The 17,510-nt window shown below is 39.3% G+C and overlaps 3 protein-coding genes across 6 annotated transcripts; 1 reads left to right on the forward strand and 2 right to left on the reverse strand.

Annotated features, from left to right (window-relative positions):
• The first annotated feature begins 1,084 nt into the window (after nucleotides 1–1,084).
• On the forward strand, nucleotides 1,085–5,250 carry LOC103989432 (serine/threonine protein phosphatase 2A 57 kDa regulatory subunit B' beta isoform). Of its 3 annotated transcripts, XR_010497596.1 has the most exons (4): nucleotides 1,085–2,436; nucleotides 2,559–2,626; nucleotides 2,921–2,982; nucleotides 4,734–5,250. XR_010497596.1 is itself a non-coding variant. In XM_065156269.1 (2 exons), the coding sequence occupies exons 1-2, from the start codon at nucleotides 1,330–1,332 to the stop codon at nucleotides 5,061–5,063; spliced, it is 1,437 nt and encodes a 478-aa protein (XP_065012341.1). In that variant the 5' UTR covers nucleotides 1,085–1,329; the 3' UTR covers nucleotides 5,064–5,250. The 3 variants fall into 3 exon arrangements, 1 of the variants encoding a protein (XP_065012341.1); XR_010497595.1 differs by having other exon boundaries at nucleotides 2,559–2,982; nucleotides 4,734–4,872; XM_065156269.1 differs by lacking the exons at nucleotides 2,559–2,626; nucleotides 2,921–2,982.
• Nucleotides 5,251–6,982: 1,732 nt separating this feature from the next.
• On the reverse strand, nucleotides 6,983–12,761 carry LOC135641167 (uncharacterized). The gene is made up of 4 exons (XM_065156272.1): nucleotides 12,374–12,761; nucleotides 12,173–12,283; nucleotides 9,440–9,508; nucleotides 6,983–7,337 (listed from the first exon to the last, which is right to left on the reverse strand). Exons 1-4 carry the CDS (start codon nucleotides 12,536–12,538, stop codon nucleotides 7,287–7,289), a joined length of 396 nt encoding a protein of 131 aa, XP_065012344.1. The 5' UTR covers nucleotides 12,539–12,761; the 3' UTR covers nucleotides 6,983–7,286.
• Nucleotides 12,762–13,688: 927 nt separating this feature from the next.
• On the reverse strand, nucleotides 13,689–17,489 carry LOC135641166 (disease resistance protein RPM1-like). 2 transcript variants are annotated; one of them, XM_065156271.1, is made up of 2 exons: nucleotides 14,374–17,489; nucleotides 13,689–13,949 (listed from the first exon to the last, which is right to left on the reverse strand). In XM_065156271.1, the coding sequence occupies exon 1, from the start codon at nucleotides 17,391–17,393 to the stop codon at nucleotides 14,757–14,759; it is 2,637 nt and encodes an 878-aa protein (XP_065012343.1). In that variant the 5' UTR covers nucleotides 17,394–17,489; the 3' UTR covers nucleotides 13,689–13,949; nucleotides 14,374–14,756. The 2 variants fall into 2 exon arrangements, with proteins under 2 accessions (XP_065012343.1, XP_065012342.1); XM_065156270.1 differs by having other exon boundaries at nucleotides 13,689–13,987.
• Nucleotides 17,490–17,510: the final 21 nt, after the last annotated feature.

Raw genomic sequence — 17,510 nt, forward strand, 5'->3', positions numbered from 1 at the left:
TTTTAGAAATATTTTTAAAACATTATAAAATAAAAATTATATTATAGGGATTAGGTCATTCTTGGTCATATGGGTTGAATTATACATTGACACATGGGCTGTGTTACGTGTAACCACATGGGTTGAATCATACTTGACACATAGGTTAGGCATGACCTAACCGCATCAGTTGGGTCATACCTGACCACATATATAACTACATGGATTATGTTATATCAGATCATATGCTATGCTAGGTTGTACCTTATCACTTATCTCATCAATTATTTTGACTAATCAACTTAACTTAGGACAGACTAAATTTGATAACTTTTATTAAATTAAAATTTCATGAATACTTTAAAATACTATAAAATAATAATTAATCTCAAATCCATTAATTAACTAATTTAGATTCATGATTTCAAATCTAAAACTAATTAAATCATAAAAATTATATATAATTTCTTAAAACATAAATTTATCTAATTAAATGAATTAGAACTATTATTAAAACTAATCATTATAACATCTAAATAAATTATCATTATTTATAATTAAATAAATTAATAGTCAAATTTGAAACCTATTGCTTAAACAATAATAATATATTAATCAATTCAAATTACTTATCCAATAATATACAAATCAATTCATTATATATATATATATATATTTTAAATAAGAGAAGAGTATTTTTTTTTTTCATTTGAGTGCATAGCGACATTTGACTTTTCATCACTAAATTTTTACACTCCACATGACATTTCCATTCAAGTCAGTCGGTATTTATGATCTCATACATATCAATTATTACAGCAATCAAATGCTATATTAATAGCCACTTCTAACGTCTCATGCTTTTGGATAAGGATAAATAATTTAAGATAAAGATGATATTTCTCAACACCACTATGTTATTTTTATATGTTTACTAATAAAAGCTTCATGTGACACCTAAGTAAGTCCCTTTCACAAAATAAAACAAATAAAAGTAATATTTTTCATTAAAAAGAAACAAATTATGGATGTTTTTCTTTAAAAAAAATTAAAATAAAACGGAAGGTGCTAAATATAGTTTTCTAACCAAAACTCTTCCACCCATCCTCTTCTCCTTCTCTCATGTTCCCCTTTGATCTCTCAAATCCTTTTCCTCTCTTCTCTCTTGTCTCTTCAAGCACATTGTTCTTCTTCCCTAAATACTATTTAAGTTCATAATTTGTTTTTCTTCTTCTAGTTTAATATGAGATTATTCTCCTAATTAATCTTTAAGGTCCATCGCCAACGCCGGAGGTTTCCAATCAGGGTTAGGGTTTTTGAGGGCCGGGAGTGGCGCCGGCGAAGGAGAGGATGTTGAATAGGATCATCAAGCGGGGGGGCCCCAAGCTCCCCAAAACCGACGCCAACGAGCCGCCTGCCGTCGTCGTCGGCCACGTCTCCCGCCCCGCCGCGGGCTGTGACACCGCCTCCGTCCCCTCGATCGAGGCTCTCCCACTCTTCCGTGACGTCCCCGCGGGGGAGCGGCAATCCCTCTTCATCCGTAAGCTCCGGTTGTGCGCCGTCGTCTTCGACTTCTCCGACATGATCACCCTCCGCTGCGCCCGTGAGCGGGAGGTCAAGCGGCGGTACCTCGCGGAGCTTATTGACTTCGTCCAGTCCAGCTCCGACCGCCTCGCCGAGCCTGTGCAGGAGGAGCTGGTCCGCACCATCGCCACCAACATCTTCCGCTGCCTGCCCCCGGCCGCCCACGAGAACACCGGCTCCGAGGCCGCCGCCGCCGCCGCCGCCGATCCCGAGGAAGAGAACATCTTTCTCGACCCCGCCTGGCCCCACCTCCAGCTTGTCTACGAGCTCCTCCTCCGCTACGTCGTCTCCTCCGACACGGACGCCAAGGTCGCCAAGCGCTTCATCGACCACGCCTTCGTGCTTCGCGTCCTCGACCTCTTCGACTCCGGGGACCCTCGCGAGCGCGAGTACCTCAAGACCATCCTCCACCGCATCTACGGCAAGTTCATGGTCCACCGCCCCTTCATCCGCAAGGCTATCAGCAACATCTTCTACCGGTTCATCTTCGAGACGGAGCAGCACAGCGGCATCGGTGAGCTGTTGGATATCCTCGGCAGCATCATCAACGGGTTCGCACTGCCCATGAAGGAGGAGCACAAGCTGTTCCTCGTGCGGGTGCTCATTCCCCTGCACAAGACGAAGCCGGCAGGGGTTTACCACCATCAGCTCGCCTACTGCACAACGCAGTTCGTGGAGAAGGACTGCAAGCTTGCGTACACTGTGATCCGAGGGCTGTTGAAGTATTGGCCAGTGACCAACTGCCAGAAGGAGTTGCTGTTCCTCGGGGAGTTGGAGGAGGTACTGGAGACCACGCAGCCCACAGAGTTCCAGCAGTGTATGGTTCCGTTGTTCAAGCAGATCTCCCGCTGCCTCAATAGCTCTCACTTCCAGGTTATGAACCCTTCTTGTCTTTCTTGAGTTCCTTTTTAGTTGGAAGTCTGAGAATTTTAAGTTTGCTGTTAATGCTTCTAGTATTGATGCATCAGTGAAGGATGAATTTTGATATGTTTCAGTTTTTCGGAGCAAGAAAGTTCAATATATATATTGTGCCGCAAGTAACATCTCAGACATTGCCTCTAAAGTTAGTGAGATATTATATTGTCAATACTCAATGTTGAACGTATGATTTATGATACTTAGGTTTTCATTTACGAATACACAGTCAACTAAAAGCTGAGATTTATTTCCTCTGACCTTTATCTCTGAAGCATGTTAGGTCATAGGTTTATAATCTAATTAAGATGGTCACATGATTCTACTAAGAAAAGAGTGAAAGTTGATCTGTTGAAAGAGTTTTCTGGAGCAAGAAAATATTTACTCTATCTGCCTGTATATTTTTTGTGCTGCAAGTAATTTCTCAGCTTTTGCTTTTCAGTGAGTGATATTGCTGCCGTGATCAGGGGTTTCAAACACATGATTTATGATCCTGAGGTTTCGGTAAAGAATTCTTTATTTCTCAACCATATGTTAAAGCCATGGTTTTATTATTCAATCAACGGTCCTCGGATGGTTGAGTAGGCATTTAACGTTGTAGCCCTACAGAGCAAGTTATGCGTCAACATGCACATGTTATGGTTCTTTCATTAAACTCTTGGAAAATAGAAATGACTAATCATATGATTCATTAAGAATCTACTACTTTAAGAATTCTGGAATGGATGGTGAATCACCTTTGTCTCATGCTTCATAGGTTCTTTGTTTCTAAAGCCTAGGCATATTATTTTACGTGGACCTCATGTAATATATAAATTAACCTCACCTTTTCTTGTTCTTTTGGGATTATGGATGTCGATGGTCATGCTGTTGTCACTAGCTGGTAGGATCAAATGAAATTTTGTCTTGCAAAAAATGTTGGCTGTGCTTTTGCCACTGGCTTGGTTTATTAGTGTATATACATATATACATTGCATTATCATAAATTTGAATAGTTTTTTCTCTCATGATGAGTTCAGTGAGTGTTTAATATCAGTGAATTGTATTTCATTTCTAATTAACAATTAACAATGCATGTGGACTTCCTCCTGGACCACCAAGGTCTTAAGTTAGCTTCCTTCCGATGGTAGGTTCAGCCAGTAACTAATCAGGTAGAGGGTAATATTAATCAAGATTCTCTCATCTGGAGATAGGTCTCCTTTCAACTTTGTGCTTGAGACACTCGTTTCCTGCTTCCTACTTGTGTGTTTGAGGGGTGACTTTTGTGCAATATCTTTTGAACATAAGCATATCAATGGGGGCCAGTCAAACTGGCCAAACAGAATCCAGTATTGTAAGCAAGGATTGTTGTGCTAATACCTTTCTAGCATGATATGGTTCCATGTCATGCCCGTTGGAGTTGCTGTTTACTGGTTGGTATAGGCCAAATATTGGTCTAGCCATATACCTATTTTGATATGGCATATTTCGAGCCATGCCAACAAAACACATGCCAATCGGGCTGGTAATTCTTGATCCGAAGCTTGTCATGATTACAGAAAGTTCATCAAACTATTTGTCCTAGCAACTAGAGATACTCTTGTCATGATTCTTCGATGAATTAATTCCCCTTGTGTAAATTTGCACTGCTGTATGCTGTTTGACCATTTACATATTCTTTCATTGTCTGCTAGCCTTCTTTTAAAGAATGATGATTCTCCAACTATTTTCGCTTCTTCATTGATAAATATTTAGAGTTGCAATATCGTCAGCCACAATTACATTGTCTATCAGGGCTTCCAAATATTGTTGTGTGAGGGGGGCTTCCAGTGCAACAGAAGAGAACAGTGGTGAACTAGCACATAGTTTAGAACACCTGATTGTAGATATCTTAAATTGAAAAGTTAAAATGAGATTCCTTGTTCCTTAATTTTATGATGGTTTCTGCATGCTTTTTACCTGCTTGTGTTTGCTGTATCTCTTTAAACAGAATAATCCACTATCATAGGTTGCGGATTCTTGAGCTGTATGTTTCTCCGTACAGTCAACAATGCATATTTAACTTTTAGCAGTAAGTTGGATGAACTTTCTGGTGTTGCTGATAAGTATTTTGTTATACTATCCACTTTTGAGCAAAATGTTCCCTTCCTTTTTCATATATCTTATAAGTCTATGCACTAGAATGATTAAAATGCGCTTGTCCGATGATTAGTAGCTTTCTATATCAATCATTTGATACATCTTCTACAGATACTAAAGTTAAGGATGGCCAACAGGTTGCTGAACGGGCTCTCTATCTTTGGAACAATGATCACATCGTCAGCTTGATCTCGCAAAACTGCAGTATCATTTTGCCAGTCATATTCGAAGCACTGGAGAAGAACATGCAGAGCCACTGGAACCAAGCAATTCATGGCCTAACCGCAAATGTCCGAAAGATGTTTCAAGACATGGATGGTGATCTTTTTGAGGATTGCCGACAGCAGTATATAGAGAGAGTAGCAAGTGCCAAAACCTTGGAAGAAGAACGAGAGCTGGCATGGAGACAACTAGAAGCTGTAGTTGCAGCCAAAGCTGCTGGAGAAGCAATCATTCTTGTCAATTAGCCTAACTTGCAGCCTCTCTCTCTCTCTCTCTCTCTCTCTGTATATATACACATGTATGTTCTTTTTTCCTTATTGTTTTTCTGTATAATGTAATTTAATGTATCATTTGAGGATTTGTCTGCCTGAGATGATGAATTGTTTTTGAGATTATTGACTTTTCAGAGAGGTTGTATTGCCTCTCCTGCTATTTTGTTTGTTTACAGAGTCCAAATGCCAAAAAGGAAATGTTGATCTATCGAACTATTAGAATTAATATAGGAAGAAAATAAAAAGAGATATAAATCACTGGTGGTATTGCAGAAACACCAGTGATATAAATCAAGGAGAGGTGGTGGTGGTTCATCGTCAGAGATGGACCAAATAGAGGTCGATCGATAAGCCGATTAGATAAGGTGGTCGCTTGGCGAAAGTATCATATAATTGTCGGCAATAACGCACCTCTGAGGAAGGAGATGGCACGAGTGACATCCGCGACAATAGGATCGCCACGGTGGCATGTCTGAATTGGAGGGTGCTGACGTGGAGCTTCTCACTGAGCTCCCCATGTCTAAACTTCCACTGCAAGAATGCCTCGTGTTGCTTATTCCCAATCCTAATTGCATTTATGTTAATTTAAATTACCATCTTACATTTTATGCCATGTTTTCGTTGCTGAAATGCCACGACAAATAGTACTAAAAAAGTGCATATGATTATATAAAAGGTGAATTCTCCAAGAAAAAAAATCTTTATCCTTGAGAAATTTTCGAGAGTATGTTTCTCTTTGTAAATAATAATTTTGCCCTTGGCTCCTATCGAATTTGTCTCGTCGTGCATAACAATTTTTCGTCAACTCCACTATCTCTCTTCTCTTCTGGCCCATTAAACTTATCACCGCCTCTGCTTCCATCCCTAGCCTCTGCTAGACCTATCGCTCCGATTACATCATCCTTGCTCATTGCACAAGCAGCCAGCATCGTCATTTGTGGCCCTTGCATTGCCTTGCACGATCTTCGTCATTGTCTCCCTTCTCTGTTTTGTTGGATTTATCATTCCCTCGACCTCTGCCCTAGTCCCCACCAAACCTGTCGTCTCGTTCTAATCATCCATGCCCATTGCATAGACAACTAGCATCATCATCTATGACCCTCGCACCGCCATTACCTCCCTTCCCCTCTGTTCCATTGGACTCATCGCCACCTCCCCTATTGCCTCCACCCCGAATCATTGTAAGGCCCATTGTCTTGCTCTCATTGTCACTTGTAACTCTTACATGAGAAAGGAGAGCACATGAGGGTTGTTGCCACCTCCACACCCTCTCCTTCCTTACGTAAGGGCGAGGTGGACTACTCCGATTGTGGTCACAAACATGAGTAAACGAAGAGGGGAGACAGTAGTTATGCGCAAGACAATACCAAATGGAGGCAAAAGTAAGTCCAACGAGAAACAAGAGTAAAATTATCTTTTCATACAACAAAAAGCTTTCCATCAGAACTTTTAAAAATCGAGATGGTTTATGAGAATTTCTAAAAGATATAGAGTTTGTTTCGAAAATTTACCTTTATATAAATTATGCAATAATCGTTAGTTGCTATAACAAAAATTTTGAAGCCCAAACATTGTTCTGTAAGCAAAAAAAAGTAGCCTGAACACAGAATCATAACTTAGGGAAAGCTGATCCAAAGCTTAAGGTAGAAGTATGATAAAAGTAGGCCTAATTTTGAGAAGCACAATCAAGATAAGTTTTTTTTTTGTTGTTTTAGAACACAAGTGATAGATGAAGCTTCATCTCCCAAGAACATGCAAGAAAGCAAGCATCTCATCTTCTCTAGTTATGGTTTAGCTGTAACCTCTAAATTATCACAGAAGTCATCAAGTTTTCCTTTTTGAACCAATAAGAGGAAAAATTCACATACATTTCTTGAGTATCAAGGAGTATGTGGACAGAAAAAAGAGAGATGCTGTTTTTATTCACATAATACTATTTTTGCAGGTGAAAAACTAAAATAAGAAAACACCCAACTTTGTAATTGTAACTGGTTCACTGCAAGGAAAACATAACAAATGTATGTTTCTGTTCTGGAAAAAAGAATAAATATATATTATCACAGTGACCACCGTCGCAAATGATCTCTCTCCAATTTTACAAGATATTAGATCCTGCCACAAAGTCGCCACAACACAGCTTAGGATTCCTGTCAGCTATATAACCTGAGGCCAATGCCAAGTCACCAACAATATTGCCTAGCGATCTTGGAATGATGCATTCATGAGGTTAACTGCTGAATCCATAAACTGGACAAGGCAAAAACCAGCATGTGATTAGAATATGTTGACTAAGTACAGAAAAGGAATTAACACATGAAATAAATGTACTGTGAAAATTTAGAAAACGCAAGATACTAACAAACATAAATATATATCAATGTATACGTTGCTTTTAGTAATCTGAGCACATAATCGTGCACTTCAAATCCGAATGCAGTGCAACAGTCATCAGTTTTCACTGATGGTCACCACTGGCACAGCTAAAATGTTCCCAATACAATGAATAAAAAATATTCTAGAGTGTACATAAACTTATCATTAGTGTAGGAAATTTGCAAGGTAGTCCATTCCATGATTTTAAATACTGATCAAGCCAGTGTATATGATCCGGTCTGACTAATGATCAGCAACAGTAATAGTCAAATACTACTTTAGGAATTTTCTTTCGGTGATAATAGAGGAAACAAATCGATATACTACTCGATGGGCAGGCATCAAGGTCAGACAAGTTGTCAAAACCACAACTGCACCAATATCTAAAAACTTTGTCCGTTGTATTTTGACTTGACAATGCAAAGTTTAAGAACAACACCCAGTATAGAGTCACTGGGTCCTACCAGTGGTGAAAACCAGTTCTGGACCAGCATTTAAAACGTATGTCCATTATCTTTTGACTTGAGAATACAAAATGGTACAAGGCTAGATAAGCAGAATCATTTTATTTGGTGCACATGATTGCGAATGGCAATCGTAACTTTGGTTTATAAATTACAGGGTTGCTAGAGTTTTAAGCCCATATTGTTTTGATATCCTTAACCATAGTATTTGATTAAGCATAATTCAACATGAATGCATATGGGAAAGCATTGGTCATGCAGAAACACCGCAACTTTCACATCGGAACATTCAGTTAATGAAAGTTGGTCACTAATACAACCATAAATATTGCACTTATTTCCACAATATCCAGAAGTTAAAAAATCTATAAATTTTGGTCAAACATTCTTAGTACATAGTATCTCTCTGCCATATATGTTATTATGAGAACCTTAAACAGCAAAATTTCCCCATATAGTATCTGATAGTATCTCTCTGCCATATATATTATTATGAGATCCTTAACAGCAAAACTTCCCCACATAGCATCTTTCTGATCATAGTGCATAGTATTTTCTAAACTATCTTTTTCTAATTTCTGTGACCAAATGAAAAAGTAAGTTTGCATATCACTGTTACAACCATAAAGATTGCAATTATCTTCACAATATCGAAAGTCACAGAATCAGCAAAATTTGGTCAAACATTCATAGCACAGTGTCTTTCTACTTATATGTTATTCCAAAGGGCTTTAAAGACACCAAACTTCCCTATTTTTCCTAATTTCTGTGACCAAATTAAAAGCAAGTTTGCATATGACTGTTTTGATGAAAAATTAAACTCTGTTTCCTTTACCCAGACTCATTAACATATTGATAATAAGAATCATTAAAGCAAGCTGCTTCTATCGATCAAAGGCTCTCAGGTTAATAAACAGAGGTTGCGTCAATGCAAAGAGATGGCACAATCCAGAATCCTCATCATCCATGATAGTATGCATAAAATTTAGCACTATTCCCGGTCAATCATGATAATTATTAACCGAAATTAAATTTTCAATAACTGCTGCAGAACAAATAATGATCTAATTTTTACCATAGTGCATCAGTATAATGACTTACTGCCAGAATTATTATATTAAGAAAATAATATCCAAAGGCAAATTTCATACCAAGGCCAGTGCAAAATCCCGAATAAGCATGAGATACTTAAGCAAATATTGCAACAGCATATTTCAGAATACAATCTACCACCAAAGAGATGTGGAGCATACAACACATACTGTCTCCACTATTGTTTTAAACTTGAGGGGAAAGATATTATCCATATGGGAAGGCTGTGGGTGAAAAGGATTCAAATCCACTGGATTCTGTCCATGTGTACTCAAAGGGAACCATCCTCATCAATTTTAGCTTAGGAAAACAAGAAAGTCCATTTTTCATTATGTCTCTCAGAAGAAGATTCCAAGATATGAAGCGTAAGAGGAGATATCATAATTTTCAGGAAGCAAGAATGGTCAAGTTGCTGTTCACCTTTCCAAGAACCTGAAGTTCCCTTCCAACTGGTTCCATAAATTTAATATTGATGTCTATCGGCCATACCTGCATTATCCAGTACAAATAATGAGAACAATTTTAATGTGGAAGAAGATTTTGAAACTGCAACAGTAAGAAAGTAGGGATCATTAGTGAACGACAAAACTCATCTTCAAACAATTAAACTATACATATAACAAAACAATCTTCTCAGTGGTATAAGTAGTTATTATAAAGGGAACTTCACTATGGATCATTCTATAATCCTGCAACCGTGCAATCCATTAACAGAAGCATCAGAAAAGATTTATACAGATAACTGAGGTAGGAAAGAAAATTACTCAGAGAAAAGGAGACAACAGAAACAATTTTGTTGTCGATTAGCATCTAACCTCAAATGACAAGTTATATGCCCATCTGAACAATGTATAACCAAGTTCCAAACATTAATAAACATAATAGTTATAACAAAAATAACATACCAGATACCATGCACACAGAATGTCAAGAAAAATGTCAAATTAAGAAATTTACCAGTCACAATATAAGAATTTTTTTTACTGATTCATCTGTCAAGTAAATTTATCACTTCAAAGATAATTATGTGAATCTTCAAGGTCAAAGTATCAACCGATATCAGGAACTTTGACCCATATATAAAATAATGACTACAATACACACTGACATGATTCTAGATCATTTGCAATGTAAACTGCTGAAGTAGCATAAACCAACAAAGACTTATTGCTTGAGAACTTTTAATAATTTTGTAACATCTCTTCTACATTGCCTCTGAGGTTTGCTGCAAATAGACGTCAAAGTGACTCCACTTTTTTTCAGAAAAACAGAATTTGCTATTATTAGAAGTCAAAAAATACCCACTTCATTTACAGAATGTCAATATAACAGTCAAGTCTATCATCATGGTCGTAACATCTTTCTCCAGATGAACATTTAATCATATTTTCCTCAAAGAAAAAGTAACATAATAGTAAAGAACAAATATACTCAAGAATACTCTGCTTAAATCATTATAGTCAACTATTTTCAAAAAAAGCATATTCATTTTTATTCCATTCAATGCAATCAGTAACCAGAAAGTCTCATCCAAATGACGGGCAGACAAATCCTTATGTCTTAAACCTAAACAGAATAAGCATCTCTCATAAATGCCGTACATGCTGAAACTTCTGTTTTTTTCCTTATCCAGTAAACTTTATGCAAGCTAAAGATAATTTACCACATTAAAAACTTCTTCACCTATTATTTACCAAATTAAATACTTCTTCACCTATTATTGGTTTTTATGGGAATAAAAGGACATCAAAAAGTTCCATGACGAACTTAAATAATCATCCATAAATTTGCATCAACCTACATGTGCTAATGCTAAACTATCCTCTAGTTGTGAAATATAGAGAACCAGAGTTTCAATTCTGTACATAGGTTCAACCAGTTACCAGTCTATTTCAATAATCCATTAAATATCCCTTCTATGGGAGCCATGGATAAAATATCCCCATAGGTTTTCATCAGAAAAATAAGAAGACAGAAGAGGAACTGTAAGCCAGAGAAGATCATTGGACCGAAGAAGGGAAATTACAAGCCACAGATAAATAATTATAGTGCCAATCTTTTCAGCCCCAGAATGGAACACCATGCAGAACAACCAAAACAGAACTAGAGAGGATGACTGCAGAGAAACATAAAGCAAGCTATTGTGCAAATATATTCTAAATATGCTCCATAAATGCTCTAACTGCTACCTTGTTTCCAATCTTTTACTATGTGTTTCTTTTCTTCCTTGCACTGTCCATGTTAATAATTGAAATCCTAGGAGCAACAAACGAGATAAACAAGAAAAAAAAAAAAAATGCTGTTGACCAGACAAAAAAAGGATATATCCTGTAACAAAACTCCACCTCCAAAAGATAAAAAATCTATAACAAGCGCCACCCATCCATCAAGCTCAACAAGCATCCTCCTGTGGCAAATTAAGAGGTGAACAATTTGTTATCCTTTGATTGCGCCCAAGGACATACATCTACTTGAGTCCAAGAATGAGATGATATAGATGCAACACTAGGTTGCAAGTTTGGTGTTGTGTGAATGATTTTCCAAAAATGTAGCCATCATGGGATAAAGCAATTTAAGCTTTGACATGGCCGATCTTTTGAATGCTCACAGACCTTTCCAAATACCAGCAGTGTCATGCCTCATAAGATATTCTTACCACTTCTGAATCGTATATCTACAACAAACAACTATGAGAAGAAAAACCAGGAGACCTAAAGAACGATTTAAAATAAAATTATCATGTTTCCAAAGTGAAAATTTGACCCACTGCACTAATCACATAACATAAAAGGAAACAATGGAAAACCTGAAATGGTAAATGAACTTGTTGCCCACCAAGACCACTGATAAATTGTGAAAGTCACCCTGGTTCTAACATTGGAGTCGAGCGTTCGTGAAAGCCAAATTGCTTTCTTTTCTATTTCGGAATTTAAAAGTCCATAAACACATCGTAGTTATGAAATTTAAGAAAACTAATGAAATATCCATAAGCATTCTGTCATGGAAATGAATGCATTATTCCACAATTAAATAAATTAGGAAACTTGCAATCGCCATAATTGTTCCAGTTAAACATATGTCAAGAACGAATGAACCAACCGAATTCAATCAAGGAAGATAAAAAGGAGAGAACTTTAAGACTCATTGCGAGACCTTGATTCCAAGCAACTTCACAGGCGTAGCCAGTCCCGGTACGATACAATCGGGCCCCGCGGCTTCCAGCCTCGCCTCCATAGCGAACCCTCCGCCTACAGGGTCAGGATGCTGCATAACACAGATCACATTAACTAAGCGCTTGGACCGAGGGAAAGAAAGCGGGAGACTGGTCGAATCGACAAGGACGGGTCGGCACACCTTCATGACGGCGACGGCGTAGTTGGTTCTAGGGTTCTGTTGAACTCGGAGGACGGGGTTTAGGTGGATTCTGGGGACGGGCTTCCTGCCGGTGGGAGAGGCCCTCCACGGGGCGTCCTCGGCGAGCAACGCTCTCTTCGAGGCGGCGCCGGCGGCCGACGACATGGGCTCGGTAAAGTGGGCGGGGGAAGCGGGATCCCTGGATATTACCAGAGGGAGGAAAGGACGTGGAGTCGCAGTTTATCCGAACGCGGCCGAGGCGGAGAGCGCAGCAAATTGATGGATGTAAGAACAGAAGAAGAGGACGAGATGTGAAATATGCGGCGGAGGGGGAGGCGGAGAGGATGAGATAAAAGAGATGGGCGGAGGGGTTTGCTTGGGGATTAAGTTGCTCGACTAAAATATTCTTAATTAGTCGTTTTAATTTAATAATAAAAACACTTTAATCCTATCAAAAACATTGTAACTGACTCGATTGAACTAAATACTTCGATTTAATTGGGTTTCAACAGAAAATTAAAATTAAAATGATAAAGAAAAATATCGTATACGTACTCATTAACCCATATATATATATATATATATATATATATATATACGGACATGACCAAATGGTCCCTTATCAAGATCAAATCAATTTTCATCAATCAAAATGAATCTCGAGATTCATCACCTCCCATAAGCATTGTTTTGGAATATGACATAAGTATAAGGAAATTACAGAGAGAAGTCAGTACCAATATTAATAATAAAGAAAGGCCACTTGTAATTATTTTGAATGTTAAGTATAATCTCATTAAGGGTAATAAACTTGCAAATACAATGGATATGTTCAGATATATGCCAAAAATCTTTACATGAAAACAAAGAAAAAGCTAAAAATTAAAACTAAAAAGAAATGACAGAGGAAAAAGAAACTGCAAGCAACTATTTGAAGATAATTTAAAAAGGGATGGTTTACTTAATAATTCAAACCAAACAGCACGGCAATCGATGACAGCTCCTGATTCTTCAACAAATAATGACAATCAATGGGGAAGAGACATTTAGCACTACTTCCATTTTGTGTTTTTTGTTTCTGCAAAGTGATGGTTCATGCTTTTTCTTTTTTTTTGTCTGGAAATACTTTTACCACTACAGATTTTCAAAGTAAAATGCTATTTGAACATATAAATTCTTTAAGAATTTGAACATGAATTAAGAACCAAAAGAAACTAAAAATCTAGAACCGAAAAAAAAAACACCAAAAAACAAGCAAGGGAATGCATTGCAGGGAAAGAGAAAAGAGTTGCTATGTCACCAAAGCAATAATAAGTCAGCAAAAGAATCTAGATAGAGGTATTATTATAAGTTCCATCCATGTAACCATCAACAGAGATACTACAGGATAGAGAGAAATCTCACAGAGGATCTAAAATATTGTTGTTTACAAGCTGCACTTGCTTGTAGGTGAAGAAATCTTCCATTCCATCATTCTCTCAGCATGTAGCCCTTTTTCACAAAGAATTTCAGAAGATCCTGAAAGCCCATTCAGAAGGTTCATCAAGGTGGAAGCATAATCTTGATGGAGCTGCGGCTGACAGACCAACAAAGAATGATCACTGATATGGCTGCCTGCGATTTAGATGGTTTATATGGAAATGCAAGTGCCAAAGAACTTTAGAAGAACAACCAAAGATTAAACATAAGAATAATCTCTATGGTTTCCATATAATCAACATCCAATATAAGCCACAAATGTCATCAGAGGTAAGAGATCAGCAATCCCAAATTAACTTTCTCGTATCATACAACTCAACTAGGAAATTAACCTATGCTAATACTGATGTGTGTATCCAAATGCTTTTATAATGAGAAAGCAGAGATCTGCAGCTTGATGTGTTATATCTTATTATCTATAGTATAAATTATGAGGCAAGACCAACTCTATGACCAGATTTTTCTTGCCACAGAAAGTGTTATTCTGGTGCATAGCCATTGAAATGAAGAAACAGATGTACCTGCTCGATGATGAGGCTTTGGTGATCGACCGGAAATAGAATTTTCAGAGCTGTGCTCGAGACAAAAAAACTTGAAGCTTTCTTAACAAGAAGCATTGGAATTGCTAATCAATGCACCGGAATGGCTAATTCATATCATCTCCTGCAAAATAGCTGCTTGTGTTCTGATACTCAACTTACCTCCTCTACTTGGATATTACTGCAAATTTGGAACAACCTTTTGTGTTATTTATGCAGTGAATAGAGGAGTTCATTGATGCCTTCTCAATAACTTATTGCACAGATTTATCATACATGGATGAAAAACATGCAGACAACCATAATATTATCTGTGACAAGTCTGCAACAATTGTCAACGATGAGAGTACTCAACAACCCTTATTCTAATTGACCTGAATGGAAGGAATATGTTTGACTTTGATGAAATCCTCTCCTTCGGAGGGATTCAGTCTCTTGACAAAATGTTCTGGCATGCTTACTAGTCTCAGCTGCTGCAGTGTGACAAGGAACTCAAGTCCAAGGGGTACCGTCTTCAATTTTGAGCATGACATGATCCACATCTCCTGGATGCATCGCATCGCTCCATCCTCTACCTCCCATTCTTCCAACTCTTTCAGATCAGTCAATATTAGTATCTTTAATTTTATGAACCCACGATTGGCGCATCTCAGCACCTTACCCTGGTATGCCTCGTATAGCTGAAGGAAGACAAGGTTGGGGAGCTGTTGCAAGACTTCAAATGGATCTGCAAACAGTCCGGATAGACCCAACCTCAACTTGGTGAGGTTGCTGATGCCACTAAACCAGTGAGGCAATCTTTCTAGACGTCCAGCTATATGAAGCTTCTGTAGAGATGAAGGGTTCAACTTCTCCAGATCTATTGCTGTAGAAACATCAATGGAGAATATTGACAGTGACAACAGACCAGCCATGTTGTTGATGGAGGAGCACAAGACAGCAGTATCTTCAGCTCGCAGATCTCCAATAGCCAATTTTCTCAACTCAGTTAGCTTTCCGACTTCATGAACAAAGGTGCAGTCAGCTTGTACACCAGTCACCACTTGAAGATGTTGCATACGTGAGAGTCCTAGTGGCACTTTGATGCTCTTCTCGTCTTGCCTCATCTCAAGGTGCCTCAGATTCTTCAAGCGTTTAATCTCAAATGACAACTTCCTCAGCTGGGTTCTTCTGATGTCCAGTGTTTGCAAGTTGCAGAGATTCTTTAATGACACAGGGAGCTTCTCAAGCCTTGTCCCCCTTACACTTAAGTACCTCAAGTGAAATAGATTACCCACCTCACCAGGAAGTTCCACTAAAGAAGCATTTTCTAGATCAAGTACTCTGAGTAACCTAAGGTTTTTCAACATACGCTCACTGATGTGAAGGGAATCAAATATGCCAAACATAAAAAGAGAGCGAAGTTTTTCCCAACCTTTGTTTTGCAAGGCATCGTAGGAGCTCTTTTGCAATGAAATACGAGAAGCTCTACTAGGAATGACGGCCTGTTGATCTTCATAGACTGCTGAGAAATTCTGCGCTCTGGATATGGAGATAGAGAGCTGGTGGAGGAGATGATGGATTCGGCAGGCCTTCACGCGCCCACTACTGCTGATTATTGATATCTGAATTATGTTTCTGTTGATAAGCTCCATCAGGTACTTCTCAGCAACATCTTCCACACTTTCCCGTTCCACATCTTTTATTAGCCCTTCGGCTATCCATAGCCTGATCAATTTCTTTCTCGGTATGTTCCAGTCTTGTGGGAATATGGAACAAAGTAGGAAACAAGACTTTAATGGATAAGGCAAGTCCTTGTAACTCAAGAACAGAGGACCCTGCACCTCAACTTCATTGCCGATGAGATCACTGTAGATGTTATCGAGGACATGATTCCACTCCAATTGTGATCTACCTTTTCGCAGCATCATTCCTCCGACGATTGCTATTGCCAAGGGCAGCCCATGGCACTTCCTTACGATTCGTTCGGCTACTTCTATTAGCTCGTCGGGGCATGGTTCCGATACCGCGAACACTTTGTCACAGAACAATTCCCATGACTCCTCATGGGACAGCGGCCGAAGCACATGCGTGCAGCTCCTCGCGCCCACCACCGACGCAGCCACCTCACTGTTGCGAGTCGTGATGATCACTCGGTTTCCATGACCATTGATGGGCAGAACGAGTCTGATGGTCTCCCATACACCTCTGTCCCACACATCGTCGAGCACCAGCAGAAATCTCTTCTCCTTTAGAGTCCTCAGCAGTAGCTCCTGCAGCTGCCTCTCGCTGAGCGCGTCGATCTCCGTGGAGGGGATCTGCATCAGCCCTTTGGCCACTTCGTTGACGAGGTTTCCGAGACGAAAGGATCTGGATACGTAGACCCAAGCCAGGTGATCGAAGTGCCTTCTCACATCACTATGATTGAACACCTTCTTGACGAGCGTGGTTTTCCCCACACCTCCCATGCCCACCAAAGACAGAACACTCAACTCTGGGCTGCCGTTCATCAACCGACCAACTACAGCATCAAAATCTTCCTCGAATCCCACTATACGTTCTCCTTGATGGGTCCAGGGAGAAGAAGCCAGCAGACCATGGATCCATCTATTGTGCAAGTCAAGTGAGGTTGATCTATCCCCTGCTGGATTGATATACCCCGACCTCCTCCTAAAATGGTCGTCGAGCCTATTTTTGATCTCCCTAATTTTCCACCCAACTCGATGCCGCGATCTCAAATGGCAAAGGAAGCAAGCAAAGGGATGCGAGCTGATGGCGTCGAAGGCGTCGATGATGTCCTCAGAATCATAGACTATGGCTCGGATCTCGTCGGCCCAACTCATGTGGTCTTCGGTGGCGCTGGTCTCCGTGTTTACCAGGAACGAGCGCATGCTTCGGAGTTCATCCCGGAGCCAGTCCACACCGTCGCCAACGGTCGACAAGAGGTGGCCTACGTTTGATATTGGAGCGGCGATAGCAGAGGCCAGATTCGGCAGTAGGGAGGCCAACATAGCTTCCGCCATGGGTCTTTGAGTTCGTCCTCTTCCGCCTCCGTGTGGTGTGACCAGATGAAGCAAGCGATGCTTAGGTGGACCCCATACGCTGACCCACAACTGATGCTGGCCGATGGGAGAACAGAG

The sequence above is a fragment of the Musa acuminata genome, chromosome BXJ3-6 (genome assembly GCF_036884655.1).
Source record: "Musa acuminata AAA Group cultivar baxijiao chromosome BXJ3-6, Cavendish_Baxijiao_AAA, whole genome shotgun sequence".
Lineage (NCBI taxonomy): Eukaryota > Viridiplantae > Streptophyta > Magnoliopsida > Zingiberales > Musaceae > Musa > Musa acuminata.